Below are 21,810 nucleotides of genomic sequence, written 5' to 3' on the forward strand. Positions count from 1 at the left end.
CTTTTTGCCTTGCAATTGCAACGTACATCTTACATTACAGAGAAGCGTCTTAAGGTGATACAGTTTTGGTCTATCAAGCTCATCAAAGGATGCCTTCCACATTCCTACACTACAAGATATCAGAAATAGTTTCAAATCGGGAAAGTATGACCCTTTTGTATTATCAAGAAAAGTATTAATCTGTTGTACTGAGTAAAGTTTGGTCCTACCTTCAGATGTATTCTCTGAATCCAACTTGTCATTCCCATCATTTCCTTGTAATCCTTATCAAACTCCTCCGTCTGTAGCATTAAATTCATCACCTCTTCCAAAACATTATCTCCTTGATCAAGAAACTATGATCAATCGTTTCATCAGTACTTATTTTAATGTCACTTACTTCAGATTGTGGTTGTTTTTCATCCCCTGGTGAGATGGCCTCATGCGCATCTTTTGCATGCACCTTTCTCCAAGGCACTATTGCTGGAATTAGCCGAGAGGGATCTTCCGTTGTGCACTTCATGCAAGCTCTTCGATGTTAATTCCACTCCAGCCTGTGGAAGTTGTAACGGCGCAGTGTCCACAATTATATCAGAAACTTGCACCCTATTATTTTCCATATTAACAGCCAAATCTCCATTGGCACCATTATTTCCATTACGATTCGGGCAAGTCTGTCTACTGTGTCCAAATTTGCCACAAATTAAGCATTTTATAGACTCTTAACTAATAAAAATAGTGTAATCCTTACGATGGTTAATTTTACCGACAGGTTCAAAGGATCACTCTGACAATTCAGAATAGTGAAAACCTGGCGCCAAAAAGACATTACATGTTTAAGTTCAGGATATTGGCATCCAGGCGTAATCGTTTTAATGAGACTCACTAATTTACCATATATCTGGAGTATTGCCTTTAATTTCTCATTTTTAACAAAAGGAGGTATATTTCACAAGATAATCTTCTTTGATGGACTCGACAGAGATTATTTATTCGCTCTCTGTTAACTCTGTAAGACCCCAATACATATACATTTTTTTTTTTTTAAATGTGTAAGTAAGATGTTGTTGTAGGAGTCCTCTGATATAGATAATGAAGGATTTATAAAAAAAAAATGTTTTTGTACGTTTTTAGGGAAATGTTGTAATATTGCAACGTTGTGCCTAGTTGGGAGCAGAATTTCAGCATTTGCAATCAAACGGTCAGATTGCTTACATAGCACTATAACAGTACATTTAATTAATAATAATCACCCAACAGTCATATTTTTATGAATCAGAATTTATTAAAAAATATAAAAACTGGATAAAATGTTATATACAAAACAGAATGAAAACTTTGTCAAAGAACCAATGTCAAAAAAAGCAGAGACGGAGATTGCACTTCTTGCAGAACGTATTAGAACATCCTTTTTTGCAGTGTCTGCAGCGTCCTCTTGTTGTCTTCACCGGGAAATGTGCGACCATGTCCCAGCGCACATCTGTTGGTGGTTCACATGCCCTCTTGGCTGGGACCACATTGGGTGGACCCCCATAAGCTGAGGATGGTCTCTCCTAAGCAGTCACAGGTCTCTGAGGTGTCACTGTTATGGATGTCAAAGGGCTCCCACTGGCTGAAGATGGCCGCACTCTCCTTGGTGTGTTGATAGGATGAGAGAGGATGCTAGTTGCGCCTGAAACAATCTTCTGTTCAGCAGTTTTTTCTTGGGAATATTGAGAGCTTTGCAGTCCCGTCTGTAGAGGAGCCAGGCGTTGATCACAGCAAGGATAAAGGTGTGCCAGAAGATGTAACTGTAACAGTGCCGCAATTTCATGGGGAACTTGTATTTGGCTGCAAATGAGTCCAGCAAATCCACACCGCCCATGTATTTGTTGTAAGCACCCACTATGTAAGGTCTCTCAACTTCAGGATATGTAGGATTTGGTGGCTTTGTTCCAGCATTTAATCTTTTGCTCAGATTCAATGCCAGCAAAGGATGACACAAGTGTGACTGCCCTGTTGTCATACAATTTGACAGCACAGATTTTGTGGTTTGCCTCCACTCTGATGTCAAAGCTTCCTCTTCCCTTTTTCTTCAAGATCTTCTCATCATCAAGGTTACATTTGGGTAAGCGCACTTGCCTGGCTGTTCCCACATAATGAATTCTATGAGCAAGGAGCTGAACTACTAATTGGACACAAGTGAAGTAGTTGTCTGCGTAGACCTTGTAGTTCTGACCTTCTGGAAGCGTGGAGACAAGGTTCATCACAACGTCACCTGACATTCCAAGTTCGGATTTGGCTCGTTTTCCATCGACACTGCCTTGGTACACATCAAAGTCACAGAGCAGGCCAGAGATGCCAGTTCTTACCTACCATTTGAAGCCCCATGGGTGAGGTTTGCCTTGCATATACTGCTTAATTCCACTGAATTTCCGGCACCTCTTCGGTTCATGAGGGGACCTTGAATCTCTTGAGTTTGCGGACTTCGAGTTACCCATTTCCGAGCATTCCGGCCATGATAGTAAATCTGAGAGTGGTGGTGGTGTAGTGGTCTAAGCACATAACTGGTAATCTGGTAATCAGAAAGACACTGGTTCGAGCCCCACAGCCACCACCAAGGCACTTGAGCAAGGCACTTAACTCCAGGTTGCTCCAGGGGGATTGTCCCTGTAATAATTGCACTGTAAGTCGCTTTGGTCTGCCAAATGCATAAATGTAAATGTAAATGTAAATCATTGGAGGAATTACTCGAGGTAATTACTCGTGCAGTGGCCAGGCTTCAATTAGACTGGCTATGCGAACAAGAGACCCCCAAATGCTCCAAGTTGGAGGACAGATTTCTGTCTGGTGGCCAGGGGAAGGGCACGCCTCATCAGTCCCTTCCCTTCTTTGATGACCTCCATGACGAGCTCTCTCATACTTCTTATACTTCCCGTGTCTACGTGCCCTCGGCGATATATTCGACTATCGTGGGGGCTGAGACATGGGGGTATTCGGTGATGCCTCCGGTTGAAGACACACTTGCGGATTATCTCTCGCCGGGTTCGAATCATCGTTAAAGAAACCCTCTCTCCCCACAAAGCCATGCAGGACTACCTCCACGCTAGTAGGGAAGGCTTATCAGGCAGCGAGTCAGGCTGGTGCTGCCCTGCACACTATGGCAGTGTTACAGGCATACCAGGCTGATCTGCTGAAGGACCTGAGTGCGGGTGACACGCTCAATGAGGAGGCTTTCTCCAAGCTTCGTCGGGCCATGGATCTATCTCTATGTGCGATCAAGCAGACGGCCTGTGCCATTGGCCGGTCTATGTCTGCTTTAGTCAGCACGGAGAGACACTTATGGTTAAACCTATCGGGCATCAAAGATAAGGACAAAGTTTTCCTTCTTGATGCCCCGGTTTCGCCTTCTGGTTTATTTGGGTCCGCTATGAATATAGTTATCACCAGGTTACAGGAGGCAAAAAATCACGAGGAAGCATTTGGGCAGTTTCTTCCTCACAGCACTCAGGGGGCAGGGCCGTAAGCCACCCAGACCTGCCCCGGTCCTGCTAGAAGTGAGGCTTAGAAACAGAGCGTGGCGAGTCGTGCTCCCCCTCATAAGGACTGGGGACAGGCTCGTCACCCTCAACAGCCCCCAAAGCAAGAACTCAGGGGAGTCGTTTCTAAAAAGAGAAAACCCTGATAGTCTTGCTCTCAGTCTTGTGGGGGTAGCTCCCCTCAAGACGGGGCATGTGTATCATCCACTTCGACCCTCCCGGTACCCCCACGAAATCTCTGCATTCCCACCGCCTCTGGTGTTTCGGGAATTAGAGGCTTCCAGCGAAATGTTGGGTGTGGCTGCTTCCTGCCTTAGTCCAGGATGTGGAACACTCGACATCCCCTCAACAGGAAGTGTCAAAATTAATATCCATCTCAGAGAACCTGGCAGCGTGGAATCTTCTGCCAGGTATTTCTATGTAGAAAATGGCTACAGAATTAAATACGCTCGCTGCCCTCCGTGTTTCAACAACGTGGTTTCCACTACCGTGAAACCAGAGCATGCATGTCTACTGTGGAAAGAACTGCAAAATATCTTGGTCAAAGGGGCCATAGAACATGTTGCCCATCCAGAGAAAGAGTCAGGTTATTACAGCAAATACTTCCTGGTTCCAAAGAAGGGTAGAGGGGTTGTGTCTGATCTTAGATCTTCGAGGCTTGAATCGCTCAGTCAAGGCATTCAAGTTCAAGATGCTAACGATCAAGACGGTCGAGTCACAAATCCAACATCACGATTGGCTGGTCATGATTGATCTCATGGACACATACTTTCATATAGAAATTTTGCCACAGCACAGGAAGTTACTGAGGTTTGCTTTTGGGGGCAAAGCCTTCCAATATCGGGTTCTTCCATTCGGCCTAGCCCTATCACCCCACACATTCACGAAATGCATGGATTCAGCACTGGCTCCTTCGCGACTCCAGGGCATCCACATTCTGAATTACATAGACGACTGGCTGATACTAGCACAGTCTCAGGAACTGGCAGTTCAGCACAGGGATATTGTCTTAGCTCATCTGGTTTCTCTGGGTCTGAGACTCAATGTCAAAAAGAGCGTTCTCTCTCCCACACAGGGAATTACCTATCTGGGAGTTATATGGAATTCGATCTCGATGCAGGCACAATTGTCTCCCACTCGAATTATGTCCATTCTGAACACACTGAGCAAAGTCAGGCTAGGTCAAGGTTGCATTGTTCACCAGTATCAACAAATACTATGTCTCATAGTGTCTGCGTCCACGGTGATCCCTTTGGGCTTTCTGCACATGAGACCATTTCAGTTGTGACTAAAACCAGGGGATGTCTTCCAATGGCCAGTCCCCTAAGGCAAATAAGGGTTACGCACCGTGCTTCGTTCCCTTTCTATGTGTTTCAGACCACAGTTTCTTACCCTGGGCCCCACTCTGGGTGCGTCATGTCATCGCAGGTTGCTAACGACAAACGCCTCCCTGATGGGCTGGGGGGTGGTCTTAAGTGGTCGTCCAGCTCAAGGGGAATGGGAGGGTCATCAGCTCGATTGGCACATCAACTGCCTCAAGATGATGGCGGTATTTCTGGCCCTGAAATAATTCCTCAAGGAGGTCTACGTTCATGTCAGCTTTATATCCCTGGATGTCTGAATGTGGGAGCAGATTTACTATCCAGACAGAAAATACCGATGGGGGAGTGGAAACTCCACCCCAAGATAGTGGAACAAATCTGGTGAGATTTTACAGGGCAGAAGTGGACCTCTTCGCCTCTCAACAGACAGTGCAATGTCCCCTCTACTTCTCTCTGAGTCACCCAGCCCCCCTCGGTCTGGACGCGATGGTGCATACATGGCCCAGAATGCGTCTGTATGTGTTTCCCCCGGTTTCTCTGCTCCCGGGAGTCTTGGCCAGAGTTCGCCAGCAAGGGTCCTGCCTTTTGTTGATAGCGCCGCGCTGGCCGAACAGGGTAATAATGTCTCTCCTCGATGAACTTCTGTCTCAGGCACAGGGGACAATATTTCATCCCTGGCCCGAGGTGTGGAACCTTCATGTTTGGCCTCTGAAGGGAACCAACTGAGGGACACTGGGTTTTCACCTGAGGTTATCGAGACCAATTTAAGTGCTAGGGCTCCCTCTACCAGAAGAATCTACGGCAATAAATGGGGTGTCTTTGAAAGATGGTGCAGTGCACATAATGCAGATCTAGTTAACTGCCAGATTGTTTCAGTTCTGGACTTTCTGCCGGAAAAATTGTCAGCAGGCATATGCCCCGCCACTCTCAGGTTCTATGTGGCCGCCATTTTGGCTTACCACGCCTTGATGTACGGGGTGTCATTGGGGAGACATCCTCTACTCGCTTGCTTCATTCGTGGAGCTATGCGACTGAGGCCTCCTGCTACGACCAGGACCCCTTCATGGGACTTAACACTAGTCCTTCAGGGTCTGGTTGAGACCCCTTCGAACTTCTAGAGTCAGCGTCTGATAAACTTCTGACTCTCAAGATGGTTTTTCTTATGGCAATTACCTCTCTAAAGAGAATTGGGGATCTACAGGCTCTGTCTGTCTTGCCAGCCTGTTTAGATTTTGCCCCAGGAATAGCTAAAGTGATTTTGCCCCCTTATCCTGACTACCTATCTAATGTGCCTTTCTCGACCTTACAACCATTTACAATGCCGGAGCAGGAAAGACTTCACAGACTTTGTCCAGTCCATGCCCTTCAGACTTATGTCCACCGCACTAGACAGTGGCTTAAGTCAAGGCAACAATTAGTTTGCCATGGGGGCAGACTATGTCGCATTGGGTGAGGGACGCTATTGCCCTGGACTACGAGGCACACGGTCTTGCTTCGCCAGTAGGTATCAGGGCTCACTCTACCAGAGGTTTCATCTCCTCTAATGCCTTGGCTAGAGGTGTCCCTCTGCATCATGTTTGTGATGCAGCAGGCTGGTCCTCTCCTCACACATTCATTCGATTTTACAGTTTGGATGTTCATGCCACGGAACGAGATGCTGCGCTTCATTGCCACACTGGGATGCTCTTCAGACAAAATACCTGACAATGCACCTGTGACGCATCTATTTATAGCCCTGCTACAGGTGCATCCAATGATGTCACCGGCAGAGGCTATAAATTCCGGGCAATGTTCATTGACATGTTGCACACATATTCACAGTTCATGCCACGGAACGAGATGCTGGGCTTCATTGCCACACTGGGATGCTCTTCAGACAAAATACCTGACGATGCACCTGTGACGCATCTATTTATAGCCCTGCAACAGGTGCATCCAATGATGTCACCGGCAGAGGCTATAAATTCCGGGCAATGTTCATTGACATGTTGCACACATATTCACAGCTGGTCACACCTAAAGTTGTTCCCAAAGCGCTAACTCAGCGTAGCATCTCGTTCCACTTTTATCAGGGAACAATGGTTACAGTCAAGTAACCCGAGACGTTTGTGTTTATAGTTGTTCCAGCCTTTTGAAAGCTGTACTGATTAGTGTGTTCTGTCAGAGCCTGAATCATGTCTTCTGACACAAACATCTGTAAGTACTCCAGTGGTGTGTGGAGGGAAACTTCATCACTGGTCTCGTCCGGACCAGAGAAATCAATTTTAGGACTGATGAAATCCTTTTTCAGCCAGCTATACTGGTCCTGGGGCATAGTCTGTTTAGTTGGTTGGCTTCATCATCAGCTTGACAATGGGTCTCTGATTCTCTTTGTCCACTTCCTCGACATTTTCAACCTCCTCCTCATCACTTGAATCACTGGTGTATGATTCAATGTCAACATCACTCTCTCCGTTTTGGATAGCATCAATGACATCTTGCACAGTGCAGTACACAACTCTCCTTGCTGGTTTCATTCTGAAATGGATATAATAGTTAGAGTTTGTTCAAATATTTATAACTAATTCCAATGCAAATGAGTCATATTTATGCAATACATTCCACTGAAGTCATACAATACTGTCTGGCTAGCCTAATGTGCTCTCTATTAAACAATCTAAAAGGAATATACAAACCCCCAGACCTCATAAATCCCCACTTTCCAGAACATTCACACCTGTACTTGAACAATGCACCAAACATGCAACCCCACATTCCAAAACATTTGCACTTGTACCTGAACAACCATTCTCCAAAGCATTCCACAAACAGTATCTGCCTTGTGCAACAAGCAGATATTTGGGCAAACAAACAGAAGTCCAGATAAAAAAACAGTTAACTATATTTGACTGCTAACAGAAATAACATTGATTTAGAATTATTCAAATCTGGTCTAAACTAAAAATTATTACAAATAACACATTTATAAAGAGTGAATCATTAAATACATTGTATTTCTGTAAGTATTTATCCTATATGTGAACATTTGAGAAGTGTAATGTCTCCGTGTAACGTCTCCGAGATTTTACTAGTTGAATGAAACAAGGAGATGCGCTTTCAGGAAAGTTTGCAGGTGAAATTAGTTCAAGGAATTATGGCCAGACCTATTTACACATTTACTTTCCAATGGCATTGTGATGCAAGACAATAGGACCCATTGGCTATGTAAATGTGGTCTTTAAAAAAAATAACATTTGCAAATGTGTTTTTGGAGAGCTAAAAGGGATGTTGTGATTTTACAACAACGGATCTTATAATTTACCATTTGGCTTTGACTCAGGAAAATAACCTTGTAATCGCCTTGTTCATACGAGAGGCAGATCTAATATTGATGCTGCCAACTCCAGCACTCACAGCCAGCAGACAATCCTCTAATGACATGCATCAGGCATACATTTGCATCCATGTCTAACAGTCAGTTGTGAGGAATCACCCGCATTTGTCCGCATTTTACCCATTCGCTGACCGAAATTGCAACAATAAAAATTCTATGACGAAAAAATATATAAAAACTGGATAAAATGTTATATACAAAACAGAATGAAAACTTTGTCAAAGAACCAGTGTCCAGTGTTCACTTGCAATGGTAGTCCCATTGAAAAAAACGAAATTGAAAAATGAAAAAAACAAAACAAAAGGTTGACTCAACTCAAAAACTCCATTCACTCACTCTCAGCATGCAACACACACAAACAGAGAGAGAGAGAGAGAGAGAGAATTATTTTTTTTTTGAATTTTAACAAAACTTTTATTACATTTAAGTTACAATATACAGAAAAATTAAGCACCAAAACAAATCAGACACGTGTGAAAACCAAATTACCTTCAAATACCGAACACAAAGCCTCATTGTAACACCAAATACTTTCAAAAGTGACAAGATCATCCATATGTTTGTAGTAATTAAAATCAATCAATATTCTTGCTTGCAACATATTTAAAAACAGAGTAACTATATTTTGCCCCAGGTTCTTAATTTTTCCTACTTAAATAAATAGCCAATTTTGCTTGGCCTAAAACAAAATTGAGCAACTGGCATACAAATTTTCTTTTCAACACATATTTAAAACCCAAAATGAATAAAACCATGGAAAAAATGTCATTACAACTCATGCCACAGTTTTCCAGTTTGGCAGAAACCGATCAAATGCTGGTGTTACTGGGGGAGGACCATCATGCATCAGTTGCAGCTAAATTCATTTTAGAGCTGCAATCCCTCAGAAACCAATTACTGCCTTAATGTACTTCATTCACAGTACTTTTATTCTTATGTTTATAATGTTGTGTTAAATGCATATTTTATTTTATATTGTATAGTGTATATTGTTAATAAAAATTTTATTTTATTTGATTCATTACATGGCACCTTATTTTAATTCTATCTTATCATTATTATTTGTCTTGTCATTATCTGTTTTGTGTATTAATGCTTTGGCAATATTGTATGTAAACACAATCATGCCAATAAAGTACTTTTAAATTGAAAAAAAAAAAAATAGCGAGAGAGTGAGAGAGAGAGAGAGAGAGAGAGAGAGAGAGAGAGAGAGAGAGAGAGAGAGAGAGAGAGAGAGATGCCTCAGGGATCTTTCACACTTCAGTCACTTCTGACTGCATGTTACGCTTCACACGTTTTTAAAACCTGGATCCACACGTGCTAATCTGAGGAGTGACGCTCCTGTGAATCCAACCTGTCGCTGTCATTTCGGGCTGGTGAGCAGAGGTGAGGTGAGCGCAACCGCTGCGCTTTCCTTGCCACTTTCTACCATCGTCCTCAAAGCAATCAAAGATTTTAATGAACTCATGAGGACCTATGAACAACTATGAAGACCACCAGAAAATGCCGCGCTCTGCTCTCTGTGGGTTTAAATCTGTTAGCTCTATTATTCTCAACGACAGCGTTCCTCACGACCTACTGGTGCGAAGGGACTCAGAGGGTCCCCAAACCCAACTGCAGTAACGAAAGACGGCATAATTGTATTGACTATGGGGTGAACGAGACAGACCCGAGCAAAGTTCACTATAGCTGGGAAACGGGTGACGACCGTTTTCTGTTTCGGCATTTTCACACTGGGATCTGGTACTCGTGTGAGGAGAATATCCACGGAGAAGGTGAGAGTTCGTTAAGATTTCAACCGCCACTACATTTCAAAAGGAATTCTAACGGCACTCTGTGAGATGGACTGGGCTTTTTGTTTAAATCCTTGTTCATTTGTCAAAGTATAGGCTTTAAAAAATGCGCAGGGGGCCGTTTACACAAAACAACAATTGCGCTAAAAAGTTAAACGCAGCGCAACGAATATAACATATCGCAGTTCTTTTAATTTTAAACGGCGTCTAAAAACGCCGTGCTTCTGCGCGAGACGCTGACAGTGAGACCGTTTAGCGCATGCTTTGTATAGAAAAACAAGTGAAAAACAGCGTGGTCGGGCTCAATAAACGATTTCTGTATGAATGGCCCCTAATGCTGAATGCCACTTGCTGCTTTTGTCTGCTCGCAAGAGCACTTTGTCTGACTAAATAGCCTATATAGTATCCTGTCTAAATAATGAAGTTTTATGAATTTATTTATAATGTATTTTTAAATAGGCTGCCCTATGGTATTTTCATGATGACATGTGTTTGCGCAGTGTGGAAACTTCAAAAGATCGTGCGTAAGCAATGTGAATGTGTTGCGCAATGGATGTTAACGACAGAATGATTGCGGGCCAGCAGCTTTGGAAACATCTGTCAGGATTTACTCTACTCTCAATGAGTTTTGAGGAACTTGTTAGAGGCACCGTTAGGTAACAAGGATCCCTGTAGAACAGTGTAGCATTTAGCTCTTAGACAGCATGTGTGTGTGAGCTTCATATTTTTAAGGATGTTCATATTTTTTTTCAAACTCAAGTTAAGTTTGTCATTGTCAAAAATTCTGCTTTAGGCCTTCGGAGGAGTTTTTGCTTAAGTGAACGACACTAAGATTTAAGGACATCTAAAAAGGGAATATCATATGAACTGTCATTCTCTTTCTCTTGTTTAATGTTATTTAATTGGTATTGAGAACATATTTTAAAATGTATATCCAACATAAATTCAGAGCTTTAATTCCCACAATGAACAGCTGTGAAACACACAATTTTTACACACAAAAAATATTGTAGCCTCTTTTTAAGATTTATGCATTTAAAAATCTAATAGAATTGTGCAATGCTTAATAATATTAAATGAATACAACTTGAATACATTTAAGTTTATTAGTTTACACAATTACATTTGACTAAAATTTGTTATAAAATTGAAATGCGTTGATCTTTAAAAACAAATTGGCTAAAATATGTTTTGTGTACCTTTGGCCATGACATGTAGCCAATTGATAAAGGATAATCTGTCAAATGGAGGAAAAAGGTTGATGTTTTCTAAAAGGAAAGTTTTATTTATTTATTATTCACCATTGATCACATACTGAGAAATAATATAAATGTTTTATAGCTCACAGAAATATGCTGTTTTAATCTTTGGATTTTACTATATGATGCAATTCTCTATGCAATGCTTGCAAAAACAAAAAAAAAACAAAGGCCAATTCAAGAGATGATTTCAGTATGACAATGCACTAGGCCTATGTATGAGGGACTTAAAAGGACTTGCAACAAAGGGTGATGACAGGAAGGGTAAGTCAGGAGATGAACACGTAATCAAAAGTTACCGACATGGCCAGGTCTAGGGGGAACTTCTGATGCAACCGTCTTGACTGACAACCAAGAATCAAGGGGCACTCCTCCCCCGGACTGACTGTGAAACAATCAACGTTGCACCCCCCCCAAACATACAATTGCCCCACCAAACATTGCAACCTAGTACCGGCCCTGGTTTTCAAGTTCAAAGTACAGTGAGCAGTGTTCTCACAGATGCTCTGATACACTTTCCTTAATACAAAAACATAAATAGAAAAGAAGGACAGTATTTTAATTCTGAATTTTACCCAACAGACTTTGTCAAAGAGGGAGAGAAGGTCATGTGATTACACTGATGGAGATTAAGTTATGTGACTTGATTCGTTTTTCCCCCTATTTTCTTCATCTTTATTGTTGTTGCAACTGTCCTCTATCTAGTGATCAATGGGATTTAGGATTAATCTGAGAACAGTGTCAGAAAGGCTTTGTGCTGCAAACTCATCACATATTCATGCAAGCAGCTCAGATGAATCTCTGCTTAATGATGTATTATCATAATATTACAAACTTATTACATTCCTGTATGTATTCTTGCCATGCAGACACTCCTTTATTTTAACAAGTGCATCTAGTTTTGTTGTTGTTGTTGTTGTGACAATTACTTAAGTTTATTCAGTTAATTGAGTTGCTTATTCAAGTGCTAAGACAAATGCCAAGAAAAGCTCAGTGCTTTATACCAAGTGCTCTTGTCAGTTTGCTAAACATATTGGTAAGTTAATGATTCTTTATAAAAATAGAGAAGCAGTTTAAATATTATTTTAAACATTCATGCCATCCCAGATGTGTATGAATTTCTTTCATCCTCTGAACACAAACAAAGGTTTTCAGAAGATTTTTTCAGCTCTGTAGGTCCATACAATTTTGAAGCTCCAAAATCCACATAAGGGCATACAAATACTCCAGACAACTCTGATGGTTAAATCCATATTTTCTGAAGCGATATCATGAGTGTGGGTGAGAAACAGATAAATATTTACATTTACATTTATGCATTTGGCAAACGCTTTTATCCAAATTGACTTACAGTGCACTTATTACAGGGACAATTCACCCAGAGCAACCTGGAGTTAAGTGCCTTGCTCAAGGACACAATGGTGGTGGCCGTGGGGATCAAACCAGCAACCTTCTGATTAACAGTTATGTGCTTTAGCCCACTACGCCACCACTATATTTATGTCCATTTTCCATCACTTTTACTTTCTCCTCCTTCTGTTTTTTGTTAATTTGCATTCTTCGTGCATATCGCTCCCTACTGGACAGGGAGGAGAATTTACAACAAACAATTTCTTTAATATTGATCTGTTTCTCAACCATATCTATCATATTGTGTCTGAACACATAGATTTAACCACTGGAGTCATCTGGATTACTTTTATGCTCCCTTTATTTGGATTTTGGAGCTTCAAAATTTTAGCACCCATTCACTTGCATTGTGAGGACCTATAGAGCAGAAATATTCTTCTAAAAATCTTCATTTGTGCTCTGAAAGAAAGTCAAACACATCTGGGATGCCAGGAGGGTGAGTTAAGTATGAGAGAATTTTAATTTTTGGGTGAACTATCCCTTCAAAAAGTATATCAGAATATATTCTTATCTCCTCAGTAGAGCTTTGCAGATCACACACACATACACAGTATATTAACAACAAGTTGTCAGTATTTAAAAATGAGATAATTGTATGTTCTCAGGCAGACTGGTATCACAATTGGGAAGTAACTGTATAATTTGCAATCACTGTAATATTTACATTGCTCATTGATTTTCCCTGTTTGCAGTATATTACATTCATTCAAGCTTTTTCAAAACATGTTTAACATTCTGATATTAATTTGCATTTCCAAAAGGCATCAATAACTGTAAAGAGTTTTGTTATGTAGCAGCAACGACCAATGCCCAGGTTTAACAGAGTATCAAGAATGTTACTAATTGTTCAGTCAGAGGAATAATATTCAAAGAGAAGATGAAAATGTAGAGCAGTAATTGATAGTAAGTACTTAAAGATATTTTCTCTTTGCTCACTGTCTGATCATACAGTATCACATAATAATGCTAATGGCCACCAAATCATTCACTCTCATTACTGATGCAATTACCCTTCACCAACCTCTGATAGCAGATTAAAGACATTAGAAGCCAATCAAAAGCCAGGGCTCTTTATTCACACAGGGTATTGGAAAAACAGGAATGAACTGAATGAAGATGATTATAGCTTTTAGTTCCATAATGAGCGAGCTGGTCTATGTCACTCTGCTCCCCCAGGGTAGGCACAGGCAATTTTTTTTCAATATGTAAGTGATGCAAGGGTTAGACTTATCATTGAACCACATTTGCCCTAAATAATATTAAGCTGTTAAAAGCGCATAAATATAATTTTTAAATGAATTTGAAGTAGTGTATTTTTTTTCTTCATAGTTTATATATATATTTTTTAATTCTTTTATTCAAACATGTGAGTGACCGGTCTACAAATATGTCTGTATAAAAAAGAGGACTAAAATCGATCATTGTAGACATTTCATGTCATTGAAATAAATGAAATGATTACCACATGCGACTCACCTAACTGCTGAAATAAAGCCCACTAGAAATTCAATTATTCACATTCTTGCATCACCAGCCGTTTTGGAATTGCTTAATGTCCTATTACTCCATGTGCAGTGAGATTCCGTTATTCAAATTGAGTGGTTTCCATGGGCCACTTATCTGCCTGGCAGAAGGATTAAGCTCCCTCCAGGGTCTTTATTTACTGAGAAAAAGCTCAGGGGAGTTGTAATGAGAGAAGAAGTACACTTAGTAGGTCCAGAATATGAAAGCCAGAATATGAATCCCTGTCATGTTCAATGCAAACTTATGTGCAATCAGTCAAATAATGAACTCCTAGAAGGTCCTGAATATTTTCTGCTGTCACTCTGGGCAGGTCTGTGAAAATAACCATTAGTGGCATTTCCTTCCTGGTGATTTTAATGAGTCTTTTAATTTTAAATCCCTGTAGTGTGTCAAAAAGTTTGGTGGTGCTATTTATCTGCATTCATTTGAACCTTTTTTGTACTTTGGCCAGATTTAAATACCACTGTAAATCTTGTGTTCTGAAGGTAATAAAACTTTCAAATGTAGACAATGCAGTAAAGTTTTGAAGACTGGCTATAGGAGTGCTATATGCGTCTGACAACTTGAAGTTATTAGTGTTCTGTCTATAAAGTTTGTCTGCAATGTCTTACAGTAATGGGAATAGATGTAATGTGTTTTTGGGGCACAGTGCAAGAGAAATTGCACCCAACTTATAGCAATTGCTCTAATGTCAGGGCCAAAAAAAGCAAATACGACACAGACACAATATATTAAATTGTTTTAAAAGCACTGTTTTACTGTGCATAAATTACTTATAAAACTTTCATCATGAATAGAGATAAAGCTACACACTCTCACAGCGAAATCATCAGGATTCTGACTTTTCTAAATTTGGCTAATTCAGATGAGTTTGAATTCCTACGACTTTTACTACTACCATGCTGTGACGTCGCTGGACATAATTTCCATCTTATATGTGACAATTACTTGCTTCTGTCACACACAATAGCTTCCTATCATGTTTACACACTCTACTGATTGGTTATGTTTAGATAAAGGGTTTGGGTAAGGGCATAATATGAATATGTTCTTAATGCCTTGTGCACGGAACTTGTGCTTCTTCATTATACATCTGGGAATTTGCACGTGATGAAGTCGTACAAGTTTATGTGAACAACATCGTGCAAGACCATATGAAATAGCCAACTCATAAATTATATATGACTTTTCATGAGATCGGGTTGTGATAGACAGTGAAAATATTCTAAACATGTCTTACTGCTGTAGACCAGGGGCAATTCAAGGATTTCATCCTTTTTTCAGCCTCATGCTGTATGTACATAAAATGTTATGGCTTAGAGGAGTATATCTTGTTTTTAGTACACAAGTTCACAAGTTCATTTGTTTCTCGGTTGAAATTTAGAAAAAATAAACCAATAAAAATAGCACAGAAGGAATATCAACAACAGTGTTTGCATTTTATGTCACTGGATCTGATCATTTAATGGCATGAGGATAAATTATTAACGTGGAGAGCATGTCTGAGAAATGCAAGGGCTGTTTTGTGGTGCTCTAGAGAACTTTTTAATCACAAGGACCCCCAAATATGATGATTCCATGCAGGGGACCCCCTTACCTAAAATATAAAGGTAACCATGTATTTTTTAATAAATAATAATATATAATGTAAAGACATATTTCAATTCATATTACAATAAACGTAAATATGAAACGCTGTTTCAATAACAATTTTATTTTATTATTTGGCAACTCACTATAACCAAAAATAATTCTCACAATTAACAATTATATGTAGCTTCTGTAGTCTTTTGTATTTCTGAACAATTAAAAAATATATACATTAACTGAAGAGGGTACATTTTTTCACAGTATTAATGCACTGGTAGATGAAAAGTTAAACCTGAAGGGCAGCATTTGCATATTCAAACATGTGAATCAAACTAAACAACACCACATTCACTGTTTCAAGATGCATTCTTGGTTATAGAGAGGAAACATTTCTGTAACTCCCTCTTTCAGTTTGCTTTCCCACAGAGATCATTTTTGCATGAACGCGCGCACCTTATCTTGTGCGTTCAGTATGTGATTCAGCACCCATTTCTTTGCAGAGTAAACCGAATAGTCTGTGTGTCAAGGGGTGTGATTTTATATAGTTCACAGTTTTAACTACATCCCTCAGCACGTGATGCAAATCATCATCAATGTGTTTGGCCACAAGAGCCTCACAGTGAAGCATACAGAGTGTGGCAACAGCATTGGGGGCTTTTGCTTTGATCAGGGTCACCACACCACTGCACTTACCGGTAATAGCTGCAGCACCCTCAGTACACACTCCAACACACCGAGACCAGTCTATTGAATTGACCGTCATGAACTGATACATCATATTAAATATGTCCTGCCCTGCGGTTCTGCCTTCAAGGGGTCTACAAAAAAGAAGTTCCTTGATAAATTTGTCCTGCCCGAGGAAACGAATGTAGACCATAAGCTGTGCTTGATTTGCAACATCAGTGCTTTCATCCAAAATATTCACTGGCTTGCACTTGTTCTAAAAGCTGCGAAGCAATATCATTAAACATGTCACCTATGCGTCTGCTCACTGTATTGTCCGACAAAGGCACATAATCTACTTTTCATGCTGCTTCCTCTCCAAATAACTCCCTGACAATGTCTTTAGTAGCTGGTAATAATAATGCTTCGCCAATCGTATGCAGCTTCTTAGCACGCGCGATGTGGAGTGATGCCAAATATGATGCCTTTAAACTCCTCTCAGGGACCGATGCTTGCTACCGAAAAGTACTAGTCTGCCGGGCCAAACACAACTCCTGATGTTTGAAATAGTCAGTGGACTTTCCTGCCTCACTGGGATGTTTCTGCTGTAGATGGCGTTTGAGCTTGGATGGTTTCATGTACTCATTGGAGAGAATCTCTTGACAGAGAACACACTGGGGTCTCTCGACTCCCTGCTTTAACATACAGGTAAAACCAAACATAATGTAAGATTTGTCATATTTTCTAGTTTTTTGTTTAGCATTCGCCAAGTCAGATTGACACGAACTGCTTGCAGGAGCGCGATTATTCATAAATCTTTCCATCATTTGTAGTGCTTGTATTTAGCCGCTAATTGCTCCGTTCACCTTACTATAAGTGCAAATGTAAATAGCGTAAATAAGTATTTTGGTATAAACACGTTATAAGGAACCACTCTTATACATCATGAAACTGTATGTTGATTTGGTTATTAACATCTTTAGGTTAAAAAATGAATTATGTAAAAAATTATAATCTTAGATTATATATGTTTTTTTTTTTTTCTGTCAAGTTTTTCGTGGACCCCTAGCTCCCTCTTGCAGCCCCCTGGGCCCTTGTCAATCAGGGACAATACACGTTAATAATACAAAAGAAAATAAAAATGTGCCAGATTTAGCCAAATTGGCAAATTTTCATCTGTAGTCCCTAGGCAGGTTGATGTTATAATAACCAAATAAAAACAAACAAACAAATTTGTATTATACAAAACTATCATACCAGAATCTCTACAAATGCTCACAATTTTGATTCGACAGCAACCACATTTTCAACTTTCTAGAGAAAACACAACAACTTGTTATATGTTTTACTTCTTTTAGTTCTATTTGAAGTCTATTCCATTCATGGATTCCTCTAAAAACAAATGGTAACTGGCCAAAGGTACTTCTTCTCAATGGTATATTGCAATCACCCCTTATACCCTCTTTTGTGTACCATCCTGTTATTTGATATATATATATATATATAATCCTTAAAAACTTGTGGAGCAAAACCATAAAAAATCTTAAAAGCAAGTACTAAGTCAGCAAATGTAATCAAATGTTCCCAGCTCAAAAAAGAATACTTAGTTAAAGCCCTACAATGATGAAAACTATATGTCTTTTTTATCTAAAACCTTAGGAATTTTTAAAATAGACATACAAGTTTGTGTTCATGTAGTCATACAGTATGTGGAAGAATCATGGAATTCATAAATAACACTGCTGCCTCTTCAGTCAAACTGTTTATGATAAATCTAAAATTGGCTAAATAAAATTTCACCGTGTTAACAACTTTCTTCACATGTTTTTAAAAGAAAGCTGATAATCTATTATTATTCCTAAGTATTTAAATGCATTTACTACCTCAAGCTTCTGTCCCTGGACAAACACTCAACCTATGATTGATTCCTTATAAGTTTTTTTTATTTTATTAGAATCTAATGTGTATCTCAAGCTCTAGATTTCTTTAGATTACTAATTATTTTACCAATGTTTATATCAGACACCTGCTTAAGAGTAAATATGTGTAAAGCAGTATTCACTAGTTTGATACATTGAGTCTCTAAAAAAGAGACTTAGTAAGAGCACTTACTGTATCCTCAAAATAATTATTAAAAGTATTTGTTAATGTGCCATGATCATAGATACAGTATGTTTTCCTTCCAACTCAAGTTCTATATTTTTCATTGGCTTTTTATAATTTCCTGTTCAATTTCTCAGATTTTCCCATATCAATTTTGTATTTCCTTTTCCCATATACATTTTGTATTTCCTTTTCCCCCCTCTATTATAGAAATATAAAATATATTGACTAATTTCACTTATTACTTTATTTCTTAATTTATTGAAATTTCACTTCTCGTATTCCAATCTAGATTTGAGAAACCATTTCAATTTATTGCCTCATTGTTTCATTAGTGACCAGAAATTTTCATTTAACCAAGGTAAACAATTTTGCTTTCTATTTTTTGCTACTTTTAATGTCTCATAAAAATATTTGTAGTATTTTGAATTATATCCATTAAAACATTTGCATCCATTTCAGTACAATTATAAGAGAGATGTTCTGTCCAGTTTATATCTTCTAGTGCCTTTCTTTTTGGTATTCTAAAATTACATGTTGCTCTATTTATAGCCTGATAACCAAACCTTTTCTTTGCCCATTTCTTTACTATAAGTGTTAAATTATTATCAGACATCCCTGTGATCATATAAAATAATTTACTATATGATCAGGTTTATTGCAAAAAATTAAGTCAATTTATGTTTCAGAGGATCTACTTTTTCTTGTAGGTCCTTTTACAAGTTGTTTCAGATCAAAAATTCTAGTTATATATAAAAACATTTTCCTATGAATTTTATCAGACCAATTTATATTTAGATCACCAAGTAAAATAAGTTATTTAGTAAAGTCACATACTTCAAGAAACTTCTATAATTTATCATAAAATTCATTATTTGATGAAGGTGGTCCATAGATAGCAATTATTATAAAAGACATTTTTGGTGATAGGAAAATATCTAAAGCTATACATTCAATATCAAAATCAGAAGTTCCCCGTCTGTCGCTCACTCGACGTTGTGTCAAATGAAGCGACACTAGGTGTCTTTCTTGAAGGCCTTGGTTACCTCTGAACTTGAGAAAAGGCCAATGAGAAATTGGCAGACAGAATTTGCATGCCCCTCTCCCTGACATACGGGTATAAAATGAGGGAATCGTGCAACTGCCCATTCAGATTTTTTATTCAGAGCCGTGCGGTTGTGCGATCAGCGAGCTGAGATCACTTCTTTTCCACTCACCTCTGCAGAGCATTGCTGATGGATCTACAGCATGTATCAGCGGCTTTCTCCTTCTCTGTTCACCAGTGCAGCTTTATTTTATAAAGCACAAGTAGACCTGTTTGCTTCCCAAGAGACCTCCTACTGCCCGCTCTGGTACTCCCTAGCGGAGGCTCGGGGCCAGCTGTGCAAGTATGCATTTCCCCAGAGCCTACTTGCATGGGTGCGGTGCAAGGTCAGGGAGGACGAGGAACAAGTCACTGTAGTGACCCTATACTGGCCCACGCAGACTTGGTTCTCAGATCTCATGCTCCTCGTGACAGCCCCTCTGTGGCAAATTCCCCTGAGGAAGGACCTTCTTTCTCAGGGATGGAGCACCCTCTGGCATCCGCAACTAGACCTCTGGATCCTCCAGTTTTTTTGACAGCACTTTTCAAACATAGCATAAAGCTCAACCCCATAAAGCCTAACATATGAAATAATAATCAGAACATTTTATTTTTTTAAAAGATTTTTCTGTAAAATAATGAATCTGTAAGCAAGCACAATTCAATAAATACTCATTTTAAAATATCAGTGTAAAGGGATTAATGGAAAGGAGGCGAGAACCAGCTTAACAATATAAATAATAGTTTAATAAGCAACTTAAACAAAAAGACAAACACACAAAGGTGTCAGACGGCTGTCTGTAAATCTCTCTCTCTGTTGCATTGCAGTCTCCAGTCAGCCTTTATCCCTCTCGGAGGTTTGATTAGCCTACCGGGTGTGTGGAATCACGACCCGGCCCCGCCCTGTGCTCTGCCACATTCAGTAACAATATAAATGCTATTGTTAATTTTACTTTATCAAAATCAGCAATGATTTCACATATAAAAGACGAGTGCATCACAATATGAACATAGCCATTTTGGAAATTATATTACAAGGTCTTCTACTTCCAGAAGAGCATGGAAACTTTCACCAGGGGGCAGTAGACATCTTGCATACAACCAGGTTTACAACAAAGTTTTGATCATGTTGATGATTTAGAGGATTTAGAAATTCATGTATCAAATATGATATGCACTGCATTATAGGGTTAAAGAGAGGCTCAAAAATCTTATTAGAATCAAGAAGGCAAAAGGGTCCTATAAGTGGGCTTGGGACCCTCATAGTCACAGGGCCCTATTGAGGGTGTCTTTAATAAGTTGTGGGGCCCACATGTTCAAGCGTATATAAACATTTATTTTCCAAGTTGATGAGCCGTGAGACCTTGCAGTCAAGGGCCTCTGGTCACTGGCCGCATTGGCCCAGTTCGTAATACACCTATGGTGACTAGGACTAAAATAATTTCTAATATTTCCACTTGTGTTAGTGAGTAAATGATGACAAGACTTTAATTTATTTAATAACTGGAAAAGGGAGGATTCGGAGTGAAATAATGTTGTTTTCAGCACATGTGAAGAAAGATTTTCACATATATTAGTGCCACATATATGAGTGTATTTGTATAGTTTATGTAGAACATCTAATTTTATAATTTGTAAGTGATCTAGTGACAGCTGTGCCATGTTTGACTGAGAGGCAGCGTATGTGTGTGTGCTGAACATGTGCATGTGTTCCGAAAATACTTGCGCTAATGCGTGCCTGAAAGGTCAAATACATTTCCAAATTATGCCAAAATGCCCGTCTTTAAATCTCTTTACACAGAGAGTGATGTAAAGTGAACATAAACAGTGGAGATAAAAGCAGATTTTTATTAAAATGTCAGGCTTGTAAGTGTAAATGTAAGCTAATAGACCTGCTGCCGTCTAGTGTGTCATTATAATATTAAAACAACCATAACAAGAAAACGAGAAAACCACTCACTGCTCTTGACTGAGTAACTTTGGTAGCTTTAAAATGTATTAATGTATTATAATCATACAGTAAAGACCAGTATTGTTTTATGTTGCATTTCATTCTGAATGTTTACTGCTGTTAAAACTTTTAAAGTTGTTAAAAAAGCACTGCTTTATTGTTATTTTATTACTGACTGTTTACAAGTCTTGAATAATTACTTAAGAACTTGAAACCACTACTGACTACTGACATTTTGGTA

General features: G+C 39.3%; 1 protein-coding gene across 2 annotated transcripts in view; it reads left to right on the plus strand.

The window, feature by feature from the left end:
• Positions 1–9,449: 9,449 nt before the first annotated feature.
• LOC127647772 (germ cell-specific gene 1-like protein) overlaps positions 9,450–21,810 on the plus strand; it is a 30,381-nt gene continuing 18,020 nt past the window's right edge. For both annotated transcript variants that reach the window (XM_052132228.1, XM_052132229.1), the window contains exon 1: positions 9,450–9,967. In XM_052132228.1, coding sequence (XP_051988188.1) covers positions 9,679–9,967 — 289 coding nt within the window. In that variant the 5' untranslated portion in view covers positions 9,450–9,678. The remainder of the gene's footprint in view (positions 9,968–21,810) is intronic.

The sequence above is a fragment of the Xyrauchen texanus genome, chromosome 8, assembly GCF_025860055.1.
Source record: "Xyrauchen texanus isolate HMW12.3.18 chromosome 8, RBS_HiC_50CHRs, whole genome shotgun sequence".
In the NCBI taxonomy this organism is placed as follows: Eukaryota; Metazoa; Chordata; class Actinopteri; order Cypriniformes; family Catostomidae; genus Xyrauchen; species Xyrauchen texanus.